This window comes from Vipera berus (genome assembly GCF_964194415.1).
Source record: "Vipera berus genome assembly, chromosome: 1".
NCBI classification, from domain to species: Eukaryota; Metazoa; Chordata; class Lepidosauria; order Squamata; family Viperidae; genus Vipera; species Vipera berus.
In genome coordinates this window covers 173,276,495-173,296,077 of record NC_138202.1, presented here as the reverse complement: position 1 = coordinate 173,296,077, position 19,583 = coordinate 173,276,495, and the positions used below count along the sequence as shown (strand labels likewise).

Genomic DNA, 19,583 nt, shown 5'->3' with positions numbered 1-19,583 from the left:
CATAATGGGCAAAAGGGCTTTGGTTCCATCATGGGCTTCTTATTTCTACTTGTTTATCACTCAGGTAGGGAAATGTTTGAAATAGGGGGCATTGCAGAGGTAGCAATAACTGGTCAATCTTGTTGACATCCCCCTTGTTGACTCAAACACTACATTAGTACATGATTTTTTTTCTTCACCTTTATCAGTATTTGTTCCTGGCTGATAAGTTCCTGAAACGTAGGATAAAAGAGTTGATTTAGGGCAGAGGTCCCCAACCTTTTGGGCACCAGGGACCAGTTCCGTGGGGAGAAGTTTTTCCACGGACCGGACGGAGCATGGTTTCCTGTACTTGCCTGCATTCCGGGGATGGGGTTTTGCTTGTCTGCGCGGCCCAGTTTCTGGCATGCCGCAGCCCGGTGCCAATCCACGGTCTGGGGGTTGGGGACCCCTGATTTAGGGTAGCTAACTTTTGTTTAGGATTACCAAGCTCTCTGAAGAATGTGCTAGAAGGTTTTGAATTTGTTATGGAGGAGGATAGAATAAACCCTCTTTCTTTCCCTTTTGTAGCCTGTCAAATCTAGTGGACAGATAGTTCTATTTGATAGTCTGTGGCAGTACTAAATGGTAGTGAACTATCCATTTTTGTGGCTAAATTGTAACTTAAGTTCCATATATTAAATCTACACATCTCTTCTTTTACTTTGTAGAGAGAGACCAACAGCAGAGGCTTGTCTGTCCCACTCTTGGCTTAGACAAGGAGAATTCTTATTGTGGTATAGCCCTGAGGAAAACCCTGGTTCTTCTCCAGCATTTGATAATATGAATAAGGGCATAGAAGAGAGAATTAATAACAGGTCGATGTCCAATGGAGCATGCATTGAGCAAGAAGATAAAGAGAATATTCCAGAAGATAGCAGCACAGTCTCCAAACGATTCCGGTTTGATGATTCTTTGCAATATTCTCAAGAACTTGCAACAGACTTTGTATGTTAACAAATGCACTCCTGCAGGTTATCTTGAATTGTATTTATGATTCTAAATTAATCTGGTGGCATCTGGTTTGAGATGATAGCTTGGCCACGACTGCATTGTTGTTATTCTGGAAATGCACTTTCAGCTGATCTTGTTTGGGCCCTTCTTTGTGCTCCCGTTGCTGGCAATGGGCATGACCCCTGAGAGGCTGGAGTCTTGGCACCTGAAGTGGGTCGTTTTTGGAGGCAAACAGGTAACTGGGTATATTTGCACTTTCTACATTCAAAACAATGGCATTTTGGTCTAATCATTGATAAAGTAGGCCAGAAGAGTATTTTTAAAGTTAGCAGTAGAGCCAAGTTCTAAGCCAAAGAGTGATGTGATAATACATAACCGATTTGTATTGTAATTGAAACTACATGAACTTGGCAGAGAGAAGGAATGAATCCTTTTGTTCATTCCTAGAAGTACAGTCCCATGCCGTCATTGTTGAAAAAGTCAAATTGGTAACGGTATATAGTATACTCCAGCAAGCCTTTTTTCAAGCCTAAGTTTTTTAGTTGGACTAGTCACTGGGACTGAAGTGCTTCCTGATTAGCCACCTGTTTTTTGTGGGTTTTTTACATGTTTACTCAGAAGGGGCCTCAGAGAGTTTTCATTTGTGGATCAGTTCTCATGTGGAACATAACTTGGTGTTCACATTCTTTTTTTTTTACAGAGATAATTTTTGGATTGAATTGAATGCATACTTAGTTTTGAAATCTTCCATTTCTTGTTTATGTAAATAAGGTGGAAGAGATTGAAATATACTTCTGGTGCCAAAAAAACCCCCAACAACAGTCAACCCTGCATTTTTTCCTTTAGGAAGTAATGTTTTGTCCATGCCCAATATTGTGCTATTTGGAGATGATAAACCTATGTATTATTATGAATTCAACAAATCAAATATTGTGAGGTTTAAATTTGAAAATGAGATCTTCCAGAAAAATGTGCAGGGTTAGGTAATGGTATTAAATTATCTTCTTCCAAATTAAAAATATAATTATTTCTGTGCTACGTAAATTGAAGCTGTTTATCTTGTCTAACAAAGACACTAGTGATAGCACAATCTGTGAACAGAGAAGTAAATCCCAATTTGTTCATGGATTTTACTTCCAAGGAAGTGGTGCAGAAAAATTGCTGACTGAAATAATGTAATGGCAATATGAATATTTCATTAATATTCATTAGTATAAATAAAGCAAAGAAAAATAGAGAAAAAAGAATCAGTCTTTATGACATTAAATATCTAATTAATTCAGACGTACATTAATGCCCAGTCCTGAAATGTGCCATGTTAGGGAATTAGATTATGGTTTGCTCTTGGTTTACTAGCCTCATCTCACAACTAACAAGATGAACTGCATCCAAAAGGGATGATGCAGAAAGGCAAAAAACGGTGCAATTTCAAGACCACAGTCTAAAATTAGTACAAAATTTCAATACTGAAAGCCATATTTTTTTTCTGATTTTCAGTTAAAAGCCAACATGCAACGCATGGGTTTTCCTACCCATAGATATATTAATCTAATTTAATTTTTAGCATTGGTACGTTTAGGAAGTCTTAAAAAAAGGATCATAATAATTAATATATTTTAGTAAGAAGGAAAGATAAGAGAAAGAGCATGCCACAATAATGGTTATTATAGCACTTTATAAAAAAGTATATGATACAATAAATATTTCTGTTGTGGTTTTTTTTTAAGTTTACATTTCTCACCCTTTCCTTCCAGTCTTAAATCTTTTTTAATATTTTGAATATATCAGTTTCACTTCCAGTTGACAGAACTTTTGAGATTTTATAAACATTTGTGTATATATATATATATATATATGTAAATTTGGGATATCACTTGAATCTGACAGTTCTAAATTTTGAATATATCTAATTTTGTAAGTTTCCTAGTTAATAGATACATTTGTATATAATTTTATTGGAATTATAATTGCTCTCTGAATTCTTTGTTTTGTGGTCAATATCATTGAGACTTTATAAGTGGTTACTGGCACAGAGAGAATGAATTTTAAAAGGGTTATTTCTGAATTAGATGAAAAATAAATGTTAAAAAGAATAATTAAATAAAAAAGAATAATAAAAGAAAAAAGAATAATTTAAAGTAGGAAAGGGTTAAATCTTGATTCTCACAAATTTTATGAATATAGGCCAAAAACTTAATCTGGAAGGCCTCATAATCTGAATTATTCCCCTCCCCCCCTCCCCAAAAAATGTTATTTGGATTAAAGCTATAGTTCAAACGATATTTTAGATTTATGATGTAATCCAGTTAACTTTTCTGCTGGGTGGCATCACTGTCCAAAAATAAATTATCCAAACATGGAGCTTTTTTATACTCATGACAATTGATTAAATATCAACTTGCTTACTGAACTAATGGCCAAAGATTAATATTTTATATCAGATGCTCTAGGTCCAGGGTAGGCAACCTTGGCTCTTTTATGACTCGTGGACTTCAACTCCCAGAATTCCTGAGTCAGCCAGCTCAGGAATTCTGGGAGTTGAAGTCCAGTAGTCATAAAAGAGCCAAGGTTGCCTACCCCTGCTCTAGATATAGTGAAACTTCATTTTAACTGATTTAATTGCACAGAGGTGATGGAGTCATTGTTCATGAATGTCTGGTAAATTAACTAGGTGATTATAATGGAATAAAATGAAAAGCAAATGATGCAAACAAGTTGTTCAGAGTGTAGGTAGTACTTCACTTATGACTAAAATTGCGTTCAGAATCTCAGTTGTTGAGCAAAATGGTCATTAAGGGAGATACCTGAGTGGCCATTTTGCTCAACGACTGCAATCCTGGCTCTCCCAGATGTGGTTGTTAAGCAACTGTGTGGGTTGTTAGGCAGACAGAGCAAAAGAGCTGCTTGCTAAAAGAGGGCAGACAGCTCCCCACTGTGCATAGCAGGAAGCTCGTGCATTAGCTTGGTTGCTTCATTTCTCCAGCGCAGCACAGGAATTCCCTTTCTTGCATGGAGGGATTGGAAGCTCTTGAACTGGGTGCAATCGCACATGCGCGCGCGCACACACACACACGCACAGAGAGAGATGAAGAAGAGGGAAAATCCTTTAGCTTGCAATCTTCCCTGCCAGCTTCTTCATTGATTTCTGGAGAAGCTGGCAAAGATAGCAAATGGCAATTACATGATTGCTGGGCATTGATATGGGGGCGGCGGGGGGGGGGAGGTACAGTGTTTTACAAAGGCTGGTAGGCCCTTTCTGAACTGTTGTAACTTAGAATGTTTATTAAATGGCTGGTTGGACTATCTGTAGGAGGATAGATGTGGCTGCCCAAGCACCTCAAGAGGGTAGATGGTTGGAAGAACTGTATTCCTTCATCAGGATATGGGGCTGAAAGCTTAGGCTGTCAGTCGCCAAGAGAAAAAAGAGGAAAGAAAAAGGACTCTTCCCTAACCCTAACTCTTCTCTTGATTCATTTTCATGGATGCTCTCTTGGCACACCTGATGTCCCTTCCCTTCTTCCCCAATCCTGAGAAAGTCACTACAGGACTGTTATATCTCCTTCGCAACTGTCACCCACAATTTTTCCTTGAACACCATCTCTTCAGGCTTCCATTCAGCCTGTCAACTGAGCAGTTGTTTGGTCATTTATCAAGTCTATGCGTCACCCATTCCAATCAGACTGCTGCTAGACTTCATGCGGGCATACAACACATCCATAAGATAATATGCTAAACATGACATCCTCAGTTACAGAATTTCTAGCAGCTGGCTCTTAGCTGCATTGGGTTTGTCTCACGGATGAAGATGTTCAGTTTGGGCACCTCAAGAAAACCGGGCAACCCTTAAAAATAATTGGCCATGGAGGCATCAAAACGAAAATGGAAGATGTGAAGAATGAGACAATAGATCTGAAGCCCAGAGGCCAAGGAGCAATAGTAATATTCCCAACAATCCCAATAACCCAGGGGGATTTGGTCCATTTCATTCAAATCTACTGTACTGATATCTAATAAACCAATATTTTATTGTATTTGCATTTTATTTCCTTACACAGCTAATATTTCATGAACTAACGCATCAACTGCTCTAATTTTATATTCCTGATTTCTCTGAAGGAACCCTAATACCTACAGGAGTGGAAGAACAGTTTATATCCTTTGGTTGATGGACACAGTTCCTAATTATATGTGTTCATGAAACTAACAGATGTTTGAACTTGGCGTATCAAAAAGTCCATTTTAAACCTTTGAGCCTTAATACAGAAAACTATACCAGTTCAGTTTATTTTTTTGAAATGTACTGATAAATCTTCCTTCACCCAAAAAATATTAGCATTGAAAATATAAAAAATAAAAGCCTGTTAATATTTATCTGTGATTTGTTTCATAATAATTGCATTTTGTTTTTGAAAACATTTTAGTGAACTTCCTTTGAACATCTGGATTATTTTAAATGAGTAGTTAAAATGGAAAGCTGCTTTTATTTTAAAATCTTTATTCCTGGCAACAAAAGATGCTGAAGAGTGTTTGAAGCACCTGGGATAATCCCATTTTTGAATTGTGACTTCCCTGTTTGAGACAATATTCAGGTCTCCTTACGTAAACAAATTAGGGCCATCTTTTCTCTCTTATTCCTCCAATAATTGGATCCTATCCATTTATCTTCATTCTACAAAACTGAAGTAAAACGTTCTTATTGTGTTCAGACTTACATAAGTAATACTTACTTGTGATGCTTTCAAATATGATTAGCTAGTTTATGGTTCAATATGTCGTGACTATAGCCTTAGATTAATACGTCTCTCTATTTTTAGCTCCATTTCTAATCTCTTAATCAGGAAATAAATTTCTCCTAACAGCAGATTTAGACAATGAGAATGGACAAAACTGAAATTTAAAAAAAATGAGAAACTAAAAAGATATATTAATGTTCAGAAAATCTTGAAGTGGACAAATGATGGCTTAGGGCAGTGGTGGCGAACCTATGGCATGGGTGCCAGAGGCAGCACTTAGAGCCCTCTCTGTGGGCACCCGCGCCATGCCCCGGAGATGGCAATTGTCCCTCTTCAACCAGCCACCTGCTAACTTGCCAAGGTCCCATGTGGCCAGATGCATACCGACACAGCTGGTTTCTCTCCCCCCCCCATCCTGTCCCTCCTGGCCTCACATGCTCTCCTTTTCCCAGGCACGGCCCACTGCATCACCTCCTCAGCTGTTGGCCGACCATCCATCTCGGAGGCGGCTTCTTTAAACTGGCGATGGGCTGCGGAGCCCCAGAGTGTGCCAGTCGAGGGGCTGGCAGGCTGTGGCTACTGACGGACACCGTCGGCCCCCATGCGCTCGCTGGCCTCTGGACGGGGGCCGGTGGTGTCAGGCAGCAGCTGCCCCATCCCTTGCCTTGCCCCACGGCAATGGCACACCCACCCTGCCTCGCCTCACCCCACAGGATGAGTCTCCTGCCTACCACCCCACCTGCCAGAGACCTCCTGGAGCTCCCCCAACCCTGCCCACCCCCCACAGGTGTCCCTCCCCACGAGCAACATTGAGGTGACCATACCCACCTTGGCCACACCCACCCAATCTTCCATGACCACCAGAGCCACGCCCACCCAGTGGGCCACGCCTACCTGGCACCCAGCGATAAATAAGTGGGTTTTGGGTTGCAGTTTGGGCACTTGGTCTCTAAAAGGTTTGCCACCACTGGCTTAGGATGAACCTCCATTGCATGCTCAACAGTTATAGAAAGCTGCTTGCCCACTGAGGGAGAAAAATGGGATGGTGCACAGTAGCTTAAAAAGAGGGTGGCTAATTTGTACTTTGTGTTGTATAAACCTAGCCTCTATAGTTAATTTATTTTGTGTATTGTGAACCTAATCAGGTTAATTCAGTAAAACATGAGTAAGTGCAGCATAGATTAGTACATTGGGGCTTTAATTGTAGCCATGTACTCTGCCCTGCCCTGTTTCGCTTTCTGCAGTTGAAGTTGAAAGGTCATCCTAAACTTCATAGCTATCAAGTAAAAGGCACCTGGGAGATTTGCTTATACTCTGTTCCTAAAGTTAACAGCCGTCACAGTTATTGAAAATTAAATAAACGGGCACATGAAATGATACGGTTGAAATACAGAAACTAAAAGATCAGAAAATCCATAGTTTGCTATTCAAAAAGCATGTCGCTGATAAATAAAAAAAATATTCATTCTGGCATTATCTAGCTTTCATCACCTCATTTGTTTCCTGTGATTGGGAATATAGTAAACTATTTTGATGGGATAATGTGATTGCTTTCAGCAATACTGACTGGGATTTGTTTGACTTGTCAAAACATGCTCCTCGAATCGAGAAACCAGATCTTGGGTTTGCACATTACAAACATCATGGTTTGCACTAAGTATAGTTGCTTGGAGACCACACAGGTTGTTCTGAAAATAACTGACTCCTCTGACATTTCAAAAGAAAACTTCCTTACCTTCTTATGTAATAAGAAGGTGGGTGGGAGTTGATTCACTTTGTAGTTACAATTATGCATTCCACTCGCTGATTGTTGTGCTCTCAACTGTATTATCATATATTCATTTTCAAGGGAATAAGGATTAAAATAACTGATAAATGTTCCATATTAGATTTCTGGACTGTATGTATGTATGTATGTATGTATGTATGTATGTATGTATTTATTTATTTATTTATTTATTATTAAATTTTTATACCGCCCTTCTCCCGAAGGACTCAGGGCGGTGTACAGGGCAATAAATATCGAAATATAAATACAAAAGTTAAAAAAGATTAAATACTTATGCCTAATATAATACAACAATTAAAACTATGTTAAAATCAAATCCAAACCCCAAACCCATCAGACCAGGCCGGATTGTTCAAATAGATAGGTTTTTAGATCGCGTCGGAAGGAGCGAAGGTCAGGGGCCATCCGGAGCTCAACCGGCAAGCGGTTCCATAGGTCTGGCGCACCTACAGAGAACGCCCTCCCCCTGGGGGCCACCAATCGACATTATCTGATCAGAGGCACCCTGAGGAGGCCCACTCTGTGGGAGCGCACTGGACGGAGGGAGGTTGGCGCCGGTAGCAGGTGCTGCCGTAGGTAATCCGGACCCATGCCATGTAGGGCTTTATAGGTCATTACCAGCACTTTGAATCTCACCTGGAGGGCAACTGGCAGCCAATGCAGCTCGCGGAGCAGAGGTGTAACATGGGAGTATCGGGAGACTCCCAACACCACTCGCGCGGCTGCATTCTGCACCAGTTGAAGCCTCCGAGTGGTCCTCAAGGGCAGCCCCATGTAGAGAGCGTTGCAGTAGTCCAAACGAAAGGTCACGAGCGCATGTACGCAAGGCATCCTGGTCTAGATAGGGCCGCAACTGGCGCACCAGGAAAACCTGGGCAAAGGCCCCCCCTAGTCACAGCTCCTGTATGATCTTCTAAGGAGAGCTGTGAATCTAGGAGGACCCCCAAGTTGCGAGCCCGATCTACAGGGGGTAATAACTTACCCCCCATATTAAGAAATGGGATAATCTGCGTTTCCCGAGATGCCAGCACGCACAGCCACTCAGTCTTGTCAGGGTTGAGCTGAAGCCTGTTCCTCCCCATCCAGACCCGGACCGCCTCCAGGCAACGGGACATCACGTCGAGGGCATCACTGGGGCAGTTTGGGGATGAAATAAAAAGCTGGGTATCATCAGCATAGTGATGATAACCAACTCCAAAACCACGAATGATCTCACCCTGAGGCTTCATATAGATGTTGAACAGGAGAGGCGAGAGGACCGATCCCTGAGGAACTCCACAAATGAGAGGCCTCAAGGTCGACCTCTGCCCCCCTGCCAACACCGACTGCGAACGCCCCAGAAGGTAGGAGGAGAACCACTGAAGAACTGTGCCTCCCACTCGCAACCCCCTGAGGGGCCGCAGCAAGATACCATGGTCAATGGTATCAAAAGCCGCTGAGAGGTCTAACAGGACTAGGACAGAGGAACAACCCCTGTCCAGAGCCCGCCAGAGATCATTCACCAGCGTGACCAATGCCGTCTCCGTGCTGTACCCAGGCCTGAAACCCGATTGGTACGGGTCCTGATAATCAGCTTCCTCCAAGAACAAAGGGAGCTGATGCGCCACCACGCTCTCAACACCCTTCGCAAGAAAGCGAAGGTTGGATACCGGACGAAAGTTATTTAATACAGCTGGTTCCAGGGCAGGCTTCTTGAGGAGGGGCCTCAAGGTGGCGGGAAAGATACCCTCCCTCAAAGAAGCAGTTATTACTGCCTGGAGCCAGCCTCGTGTCCCATCCCGGGCTGCATAAACCAGCCAGGAGGGGCACGGGTCCAATAAACACGTGGTGGAGCTCAGCTTCCCCATGATCCTGTCCACATCTTCAGGAGTCACAGGATCAAACTCCTCCCAGATAATATCGACAAGACTGCCCTCATCCTCATCGTCAGACTCTGCCCAGTCGGAGTCCAAACCGGTCCGAATCCGAGCGATTTTGTCCAACAGATGTTGACTAAACTCCTCGGCACGACCCTGCAACGGCTCCTCCCTCACCTCCTGATTAAGGAGGGAGCGGGTCACCCTAAACAGGGCGGCCGGGCGATTATCTGCGGACGCGATGAGGGCGGCAAAGTGATTAGACCTTGCTGTCCTCATCGCCGCAAGATAAGATCTCGTAAAAGACCTTAGTTGCAACCGGTCGGATTCAGATCGGCTGGATCTGTTACAGTATTTTAAATAAAAATATGCCCTGTCTTTCTACTAAAAAAAATGCTCAAAACTGTTTTGCAGTTACCTAAAATGATGTACATATATAGCTAGCTGGATATTGATTCAATAAAAAATAGTTCATCAAAAACAGTACAATAGATATAGTAAATAAAAGGTACATATAAAAGGATTAATGATGGTTTAGTTATATCCTTAAACCAAGAAAAATATTATAGTAATTTTGTACTACTCTTTCCCAACTAGGTGCCCTGTAATTTTATGAGAGCTGTATCTCTCAGAATTTCCAGCTGCTTTGCATTTGTCTTTCCATAACTTTTGTCATGGATACTTCAAACATGAATTGATGAAAGTAGCATAAATGATACAGAAAATTAAAACCACTGCACATAAATCAAACTTGGAAAAATAAGCCAAATGCAACTGAAACTTTATTTTTGATTAATGGCCTCTCAAAAGTTAATTAGAAAATTTATAGTGTCAAATGCACAGGCTACTTGAAATATACAAAGTAGTGGAATGTTCTTGATATAGCAAATGCTATAAACTGAAAATGAGAATTTGACAGGCTGTTTGATATTGAAATAAAGATGAGTGAGAAACTTGCCATTTTTATCTTTCAATTGTAATCAAAAATTCAATTAACATTAGTAAAGGTTTGACTTGAAAGTCTGGAAAAAATGCATGACTAAATTCTTGTGTGTTTATGGAGAGAATAATAACTGTGTTTCCATTATGTAGCTTTCCATTTTCTCAGACGTGCTTCAATATTTTATATTTATGACATGTAAGGCTCTTCCCCCAAAAATGAATTTCCACGCCAAATCCTACAGCAGCATTCTACAACAGGTAATAAATACTAATTTCTTGCTTTCTGTTTTTGGGGCAAATGTAATCCCATTTCTTTGTGCAGCTAACCGCCAGTAATCCAAATAATAAAAAACTGCTGCATAAAATCTACCTGAAGTTTTCAAACTTCTGAACACAATAACAATGGCAACAACTACAATTCCACAAAAATTATTTTGACGAGGCATTTTTTTCTTTTTATCAGTCAGAAATTTACGTACTGAAATTACAGTGCCTCTCAAGTCAACTTTTCAGGTTTCCCCTTAGTTTTTCCTTACAAATATCTGAAACAAAGTGATTTATATATCATTTCTTCCAGCTTCTGCTGATTTTACGGTCAGTTTTAGGAGACTCATATTAATCACATAGCTCAAAGTGTGCTACAAATGGAACATATTCACTCTTACTGTCATATTTGCCCTTATTTGCTTTTGAAATCAAACAGTATGTCACTCTGGTCACATTGGGACTGGTCCATATTGGAAGGAGACTTCAAGTCGATAAATCCCAAGCTGTTCAGATCTTTAAGGATGGTAAAGAGGACTTTGAATTGGACTTAATAAGAGAGAACAGCACGTGCAGATGAATGGCTAAAGAGATCACCACACTGTTCAGAACTAATGCCAATTATAATGCAATCAAAGTTTCTGAATAATTGCAGAGCATCTCACATAGAAGACACTTCAATGGGTCAAAATGGAGAGATAATTAATATATAGTAGGTTATGGGCTGCTCTAGCCACCACCACCCCAAATCAATGCAGCTAGCTGTAACTCAACAAAAACCCTCCTGGCAACTGCTTGCTGTTTGAGCAGCTCATGTTAAGATCATCTTCAGAAAAATGGCCAAATACTAGCCTGATCTAAGATGAGTTGAATCTCCTCCAGAAGAGGCTAACATCTTACACACACACATACCCATCATAGACTTTGTCATCAGTGTTGCTACTTTAGCTGCCTTTAATTTAGTTCATTGGCTTTTATCCAATCCATTACTAGTTCCAAGTTTTTCTATGGCCTGCCTAGAATATGACAGAAAAATTATAGTACTACAAATGCTGATTTATCTGGGTGACTTTTTCTAGACATGGAAATTAAGCAGGATTGGTCCTGTTGAGTGTTTGGATGGGATAATGAAAACTCTGGAAATAAAATCTCATCCTGGAAGATGACAATGATAAACTATTTCCATATTGTTTCCAATTAAAGATATCAAGTTGTTCATGAGTTTGTCAAGAGTTGAGCTCAACTTGAGGAAAAATTTAGATTTACTATTTATAGTAGCCAGAGAATATCTGAGAAACTTGGTTTACTCTTGCTACAAAGCTAGCTTTGGTCTTGATATAATCTTTCTGCCATATGAAATGCTGTTGCCCAGAATTCTACCACATCCGGCTGACTAACATCTATTGTGATTCACAAGATTGCAATGTATGGCTTTCTTTAGGCATATCTTTCAAATGTGCTGGTATTTCCTGCCTCTCTACTAAACTGCTCCCTGCACTATTACTTAAGGTAGTAATCAGATGGACTTTGGAGCCTTTTACCATAAGATTGATGTGATCTATGAAGATGTTATTCAGTTTTCTTTATACAGGCCTCCTTCTATTTATGGCTTTTTAAAACAGGTTGATGTGAATAAGACGAATGATGACGCGACCTTGCTGAAGCTGAACATATCTGGTCTTGTCAGTACATGGGTGAGAGGTGATCAGAGAAGAACAGTCCTGAATTACAGAATTGAAGGAAAGTAATGCAGAGTGACTGGTGTACAATAACTAGAGTACATGTTTTAATTTTCTGTAAGAGAGAGAGACTTTTCCAGTCAACTCTATTGCATCTTGTAGGCCTTTGGCTTAGGATTTTGGGGGATGGTGATGGTTGAAATTGATTTGATTCATGATGCAACCTTGGGGTACGTACCTATCACAATATAAGTAACTATAGAGAGCAACCTACCACTTATATTTCACTTTTCTACCAGGAGCTCAAGGTAGCCTACATAGCACTCCAACCTCTAATTTTATCCTTATAACAACGGTGAGGTTTTGGTGAGGTTTTCTGACCTAGAATCACTTGGTAAGCTTCTGTGGCTGAGGATGGACTTGAATCTGAGTCAACATGGCCCTGTTCTTACACCTTAATCACTGTACCACTCTAGACTTTCTTTCCTGGACTGTTGGTTTCCTTTCTTCTCAAATCCTGTTGAACTACCACCTTCCTTTTTTCATAACTTCTTCTGAATTTGAGCTATCATTAGAATCACAGCCTGGTTTGAGTCATAATACACACACGTCCATACCCATAAATTGTCTTGAAAATGCCGATTTCTTAAACAGATTGTGCTATAGTAGTAATCTACTTTAGAATGGGTTGCAGCTTGGAAAATTGACTAAATCAAGTGTGAACCATTAATATATATTTTTAAAAAACCCACACAAATAGAAGAAAGGGAAGATGATGATTAATTGGTACACTATCCTTAGCATTAGGGAAGGAGGCTGTCCCCATATTTTTTCTAATAGCTACAAAGCAAGATAAGAGAGGTGGGAAAATCTAGTTTGTTAGATAAGGAATAGGGAAAAGGCTAATCACAAGGTGTTTTGGGGTTATGATGGGAAATTATGGTCATCTGAGAGACAGAAAAGAGTGACACCAAGTAGAAATGACTGTATTTGCATAGCCCCTGCTCACAGACCAGCCAATCAAGTGTTGTTTGTTTGCTTAATATATAACCTTGATTATATATGATCACATGGACTCCCTGCTGTTTACATATGTCCATACAACAATGAAACATTGACTAATAAGTTTAACGACCTACTTCTCTACTCCCCTGCCTGCTACCCTTGGTATACCCTCCTGACAACACCAAAACTTAAATGCTCCATGAAATAGTTCCATCTTCACTTTCTCTTTGAAAGCCAAGAGAGGGCCATCCAGATTTCTTGGGGCAAGCTGTTCCATAGGAATGGAGCACAGCATGGAAAACAGAGCTTTAGAGGAAGCAATCACTATTTTGAATTGTGCTCAGAAATACGTTGGCAGCCCCAGGGTAACACCTACAACCCTTGCATCAATCATTCTTGCATCTTTCATCCACCAGAGGTAGGTATACAGGGGAGCAATCGGTTGAGTTCACCCACCCAACTCCCCTCCCAAAGGAAATTTAACTATTGAAAAATAGTACTTGCAACTCCCAACCCTGGCTGCTGGCTCCAAAAAGTCACTGAGAGGTCCAAAAGAATCAGGGAGATCCACCAAGAGTGTTTCTGTTTTGTGTTTAGATCAGAATCCTGAACAAAAGGAATCTCAGTAAGTCACTTAACTGGGAGTGTTCTTCATTTAAGGCATTTTATGTGAGCTTAGGTCATGTAGGTAGGCAGTTTATGTTCAGGAAAGAATGGACATTCATCCAGAATCCACACTCCGTTGTGATGAGCCCTGGTTTCCAGTTTGCTTCAGAATGTGATTCAAGTCACTAGTTGCTACCTATAAAGCCTACATGGCATTGAGGCCTGACTACTTAGGGGACCTCCGAGCTGGTTCTAACTGACAGGATTGGCTCACTCTGTTGATTAATTAATTAATGCCAACTGTATGAACCCATAAAGTAGCAACACCTGTCCTCTGGAAAAAGGTTTCCCCCCCCTCAGAGCCAAATGCCCCTCAGCTTGCTGTTGTTTCAGAGTCCTCAGGCCTTTGGTGAGGGTGATTGAAGTCCTGTTTTTCCTTTGTTCCCATCCAGTTGTCTGACTTCTGTCATTTTTATTCTTTTGTTGTTGTTTTTCCTTGTGTTTAAATGTTTTAACAATTTGTAAACTGCCAGAGTTTCTGAGAGTTAGGAGGCATATAAATTTAATATATCAGCAGCAAGCGTCTTTGCCATCTCTTTTGTATGTTCTTTTAGGAACATGCTTTTCTTCCAAGCTCTTGCAAAATGTGGAAATCATGATCATCAAATGCCTTCCCAGCTTGTCAGGAATCTTCTCTTCTTCCCTCTCCTGTCATGTGGTTGGCAAACTATTGTAACCTGCAGCTTGCCACTTTGGCTTGTTTTGAACTGTTGTCATGAGCAATACTGGAAACATCATACCATTGCAATGAGGTCAGGGACTCAACATGATAAAATGTTTTATTGGACTCACTAAAATAATGGAATATGAACCTAGCAGTGACAGCATTGTGCTTATCTTATAAATATTGGGACAGGGGGAGGGGAAGAGGGGGGCAGGGCAAGAGTTTGGCATACAATCTGAACGATTGGATCTAAGGTTAATGGCCTATTTGTGAGACCGCAAAAGAATGTTAAGAACTGTACAGCCCTGTTCAACAGATGTCAAACAAGGAAATAGTGTCCTGACAAAAAAAAATATATATGCAAAAGTACACTGTACTTTAGAAAGAAAATTTCCAGGCAATTAAAAAAAAATCCCTGACACTGAATAACACCCCCTTCCCCGCTTGTGTCTTACGACAGGTCAAACGGTATCACTGGATGTGAAATTAGCAAACTGGAAAGGGCTGTTACTTCTTCATTTCCTTTCCTTTGTAGCTATGGGTGTTTTTAAGATGAGGTTTTTATGCAATTATCCTGTCCTAGACTCAGACCTTGCTGAAGGACAGAGAAATGGTGTCTTTCAGATGACGTTTTTCTCAGGTTTTTCTATCCCTTCTTTCATCCGTTTTGTTTCTACAGTAGGGAAAAAAATAATGAAATTGCTGCATAATGCTTTCACTGGGCATAACACACCCTCTAGAAGGATCTTGTGGGTATGTTTGCAGGATACCTTTATCACCTGGGTTGGTGAATGACAGTATGTGCACTACCACTTACTCTATCCCACTCAGTTTCCTAACCGCAGTCATGGGTTTCCTGAGACAAAGCACCCAGTTTTGCACTCACCATAATTTGATAGTACAACAGTTGTTGATTCTGGTTCATTCAGTATCCGTGGGAAATGGCAGCTGCTCTGGAACTGGATGACACCCTTAACCACAGGGAAACCACCAGCCATGATTAAGGAGACACAAGACAGAGATGGCAACAAGCATCTTCTCAGTAACCAAACAGAGCAGTTCCACAGCTGACCTTGGACAGAAAGATCATGCTGGGGAAATCTTTCTGTATCGAATACTTAGAATAAGCACTATTGTTTATAGAAAGGGTGATTTGTATTCCATATAAAATGATGAATTGAATATAAATAATTTTAAGAGTAACATTTTAACTGGAAGCTAGTTGGGTGTAGTGGTTAAGGCACCAGGCTAGAACCAGCTGATTGTGAGTTTTAGTCCTGCCTAAAACCAGCTGGGTGACTTTGGGCAGTAACTCTCAGCCCTTGGAAGAAAGCAATGGCAAACCACTTATGAAAAACCTTGGCAAGAAAACTGCAGGCACTTGTCCCAGCAGCTACCAGGAGCGAAAAAAAACAACACAAAAAATTTACTCAAAGGTTCCACCCTGCAAAAAATGGTTGACATGATACAAAGAAAAAGTTGTTTTGATGATTGCTTGAGGCCCACTTGGATCACAACATGCCCATCTCAGCTCAAAAATTGAAAATGGATCTTTTTGTGCTGCGACCTTTACCTGCTATTTTGGGGAATGGTGACCTAGGGTTTCTGGATAATCATTGGAAATCCCTTTAAACGTGGAACCCTGGAGTTTTGTCTTTCTCACTCTCTTTCTAAAGTACTTCTGTAACGTGTAAGTTTGCATGGAATTTTGAACTTTTAGTTTGCTTTTGCATTTGGGATGTGTTTTTGAACAAACATACATTTAGGTTTTGGTAGTAAAATTAGGCCACCCAGTCACACACCTACATGTTGGCTAGGATTACACATCGCACCAAGTCATGTTTTTTGGTCAGTTGTTGAACAACTGGAGCGGCCTGATTTAAAGTTCATGAAAAATCTTAATAATGGCTTAGACACCATAATAGTGTGAGTCCCAATTCTGTCTTCAAGAGCAAAGTTCACAATGATATTTTTGTTAAAGGTCTACGCTGCCCTGCAGCGATGATCCATGACAAAGAGCCTTTCACAGGGGCCTCTCATTGCAGCTTACGTCTGGCACCACTCCATCTTGCTCTGGGATGTCCAAGAAAAGCACTGCCGTGAAGCACATATTGGTAAGGCAATTAATTTAACATTGTTCTTGACAGGCTTGTTCACCTTCTCTCTTTACCAGGTGAGGAGAGACTTAATGAGAAGGCCTTTTACCAGCCGCTTCTCTCTATAAAATGACAGCAACAGCCATCTCCTTTTAATATTCAAATGAAGAATTCTGCAACCACATTGGATGACAAAAATTATATAATAGAATAAGTCTCCTTCATTCTGCCTGCTTTCTGCATGTCACATGGAGTAAGAATGGAGTCAGAAATAGATAGATAACCTTTATTGTCATTTTTTACTGTGGGCACACTGGCACACATTAAAAATGAAATTCTCTTGTCTGCTTTCAAAAGTGTACACATACATAAATAACATACAATTTTAAAAGAACTATTATGTTACTAATGCATGGAAAACTTTTCAAAGAATGCTTTTGATTATAATAAAAGATTAATTTTTAAAGTGCATATGCATGGAAGAAAACAATAATGTGCTTAATTACATGAAGATGAGTTGCACACCAACAGTACTGGAAACTCCCATATACTGGATATCCCTGTAAACAGTGAAATTTGTTCAACAGAGATTGTTCATAAAGGGAACAGATGCCTCTTAGTGGCCAAAAGAAATACTACATTAGCTAATAATGAGTTCACTCTTAAAAGTCCAAGCAAAAGGTTTTCTTTTGATTTCCAAAATCTCCATGTTTTGATAAAAACAATTTTAATCCATCGGTAACTCGTTTTAACACCATACAGGAGCTGCTCCTGATCCCTTCTGTTTCTATGTGATTTCACTTTAGACGATACCAAGTCTCCTACCAGTGTATTGAATCTTGAACAGTTTGCTCAGAGACAGTTCTTTCACAACCAAGTGACCAATTTCCTTAAAGATACTGTATATTACAAAAACACAATACATATTAAGAACCAAATGTCCTCACTCCCTTGCAAAATGCCCAAGGTCGATGAACAGGAACAACAAAGCTGTATTTTTCCCCCCTTCTTTTTCTGGCATATTAGTCTTCAAGGACTGGAACTTTTTTACATTTGTCCATCTGAATCCAGGCCAGTTCTGTTCTCTCTTTTTTTTAATCCCATTTATATCCCGCCCTTCTCCGAAGACTCAGGGCGGCTTACAATCTAAAGCACAAATCAATGTGCTTAGCAATAGTCTTCATTCTATGTATATGCCTGCTTATTAGGGCTTTTGTGCCCCCCCCAAGCGGCATTATTACAAAGTCAGCTTATTGCCCCCAACAATCTGGGTCCTCATTTTACCTACCTCGGAAGGATGGAAGGCTGAGTCAACCTTGAGCCTGGTGGGACTCGAACCTCTTGGCCTTGTAAGCCACAGTTCTCACCTAACCAAATCTATTAAGTGATCCTCTTGTTGGTGAATCTTGTTAACCCTTCTGTTTTGCCATTGGCTGAGCATGCCAGCTGATCTGTTCTCTTGCATTCTTGTAGCTGCAGGGAGAGTAAAATCTTCGTGAGGCAGCTAAAACAGATCCATGCTTTCTTCCTTTTACCTCTTATTTATGAGGGGTCTTTTTTCTCTCCTTTAACTTGAAAGCTTGATCCCATCTATCCTTTAACTCAGGGGTGTCAAACTGCCAGCTCACGGGCTGGATGTGTCATGCCGAAACCGCGCCCATCCCATTGCTGGCAATGGAAAAAAAGTCGCAATACGTTGCGACACGTTATGTGATGTTGCGAGTCTGATACACCTGCTTTTAACTTTTCAAACTGCCTCCTCCAGGGCTAACCATTTCCCCCCTATTTTCTTATGTTATTATTCTGCAGGCAAAACTCCTCATCTTTCTATATCTATGTGTATGTTTCTTTTTGTGTGTAAAGTCTGAGACTTCTACCTTCACCTCCACATTTTAAATATTTTTTCAAAGTATTAAAGTATTTCTGAACTTTATTTCTTCTTTCTCTACTCCTTGCAAGACTTACACTGTCTGCAAAGCAACCTCTATTTCTTCCTTTGATCTCTATCAAAGCTATCTTATACCTTTGTTAATTTTCGCAACTCAAAGATCCTATTTCCATTGCTTCTGACTCCTTCCAGTTACAAAACTTTGCAACTAGATCTATGCCCACAAGTTCTGCCTTGCTTCTCATGGCAACTCTGCTAATTGTAACAGGCACAAGAAGTCATTATTCCTTTCTGCTTGATTCTGGTGAAAACACATTTGTAGTATTATTCTGGGCACCACATTGTAGGTATTGACAGGCTGGAAGAAGTCATCAGAAGTGATACAGGGACTTGAAGATATGCCTAATGAGGCAAAATGAATCTGGGATGTTCAGTCAAGAAGAAAGACTGAAGGGAGAAATGGTAGCCATGTTTTTCAGGTACATAAGGAGAATCTACAGGGAATATGGTCAACAATTATTTTCTATAGACAGAACAACTAAGACTGGGTATTATAGTGGTTATTATATGCAGTTATGCGTCTGTTTAATACATTCCTGACCTTAAGATTTCTATAAAGTGGAACAGTCTCCCTGTAGTTGTAGGTTCCCCATTTCTAAAGGTTTGTAAGAAGATACAGTACCAGAAGGCTGCCTTATGGATGGACTGATTGATTTTCCTGCACATTGCAGAGGGTTAGATATTTTTTATGGTGTTTCCAGAACTACAGTTTCATGGTTATACTATTTCTATTTTGGGGCAGATAACCATTTCCTTCTTTATCCCATTCTGGATATTTAAGTTTCTTCAAGGTCAACAAGCACTCCTTGCGTTACATGCTCAAACTTGACAAAAACTTGTTCATTTTCGGTAGCAAGCTTGGCTTTTACTGTTGACTCCTCTTCCCCACCCTTCAATGGGATCACATGATTGCCCTTTCAATATGCTTTTAGAAACTTTTTCCAATTAGATTCCCCTAGCCTGAAATTC

At 40.3% G+C, this 19,583-nt stretch overlaps 1 protein-coding gene across 1 annotated transcript in view; it reads left to right on the top strand.

Moving 5' to 3' along the window:
- STK17B (serine/threonine kinase 17b) overlaps positions 1 to 3,469 on the top strand; it is a 30,318-nt gene extending 26,849 nt beyond the window's left edge. Inside the window, exon 8 of the mRNA XM_081337272.1 lies at positions 690 to 3,469. Within this exon, the coding sequence (XP_081193398.1) occupies positions 690 to 975 (286 nt within the window). The 3' untranslated portion in view covers positions 976 to 3,469. The remainder of the gene's footprint in view (positions 1 to 689) is intronic.
- Positions 3,470 to 19,583: the final 16,114 nt, after the last annotated feature.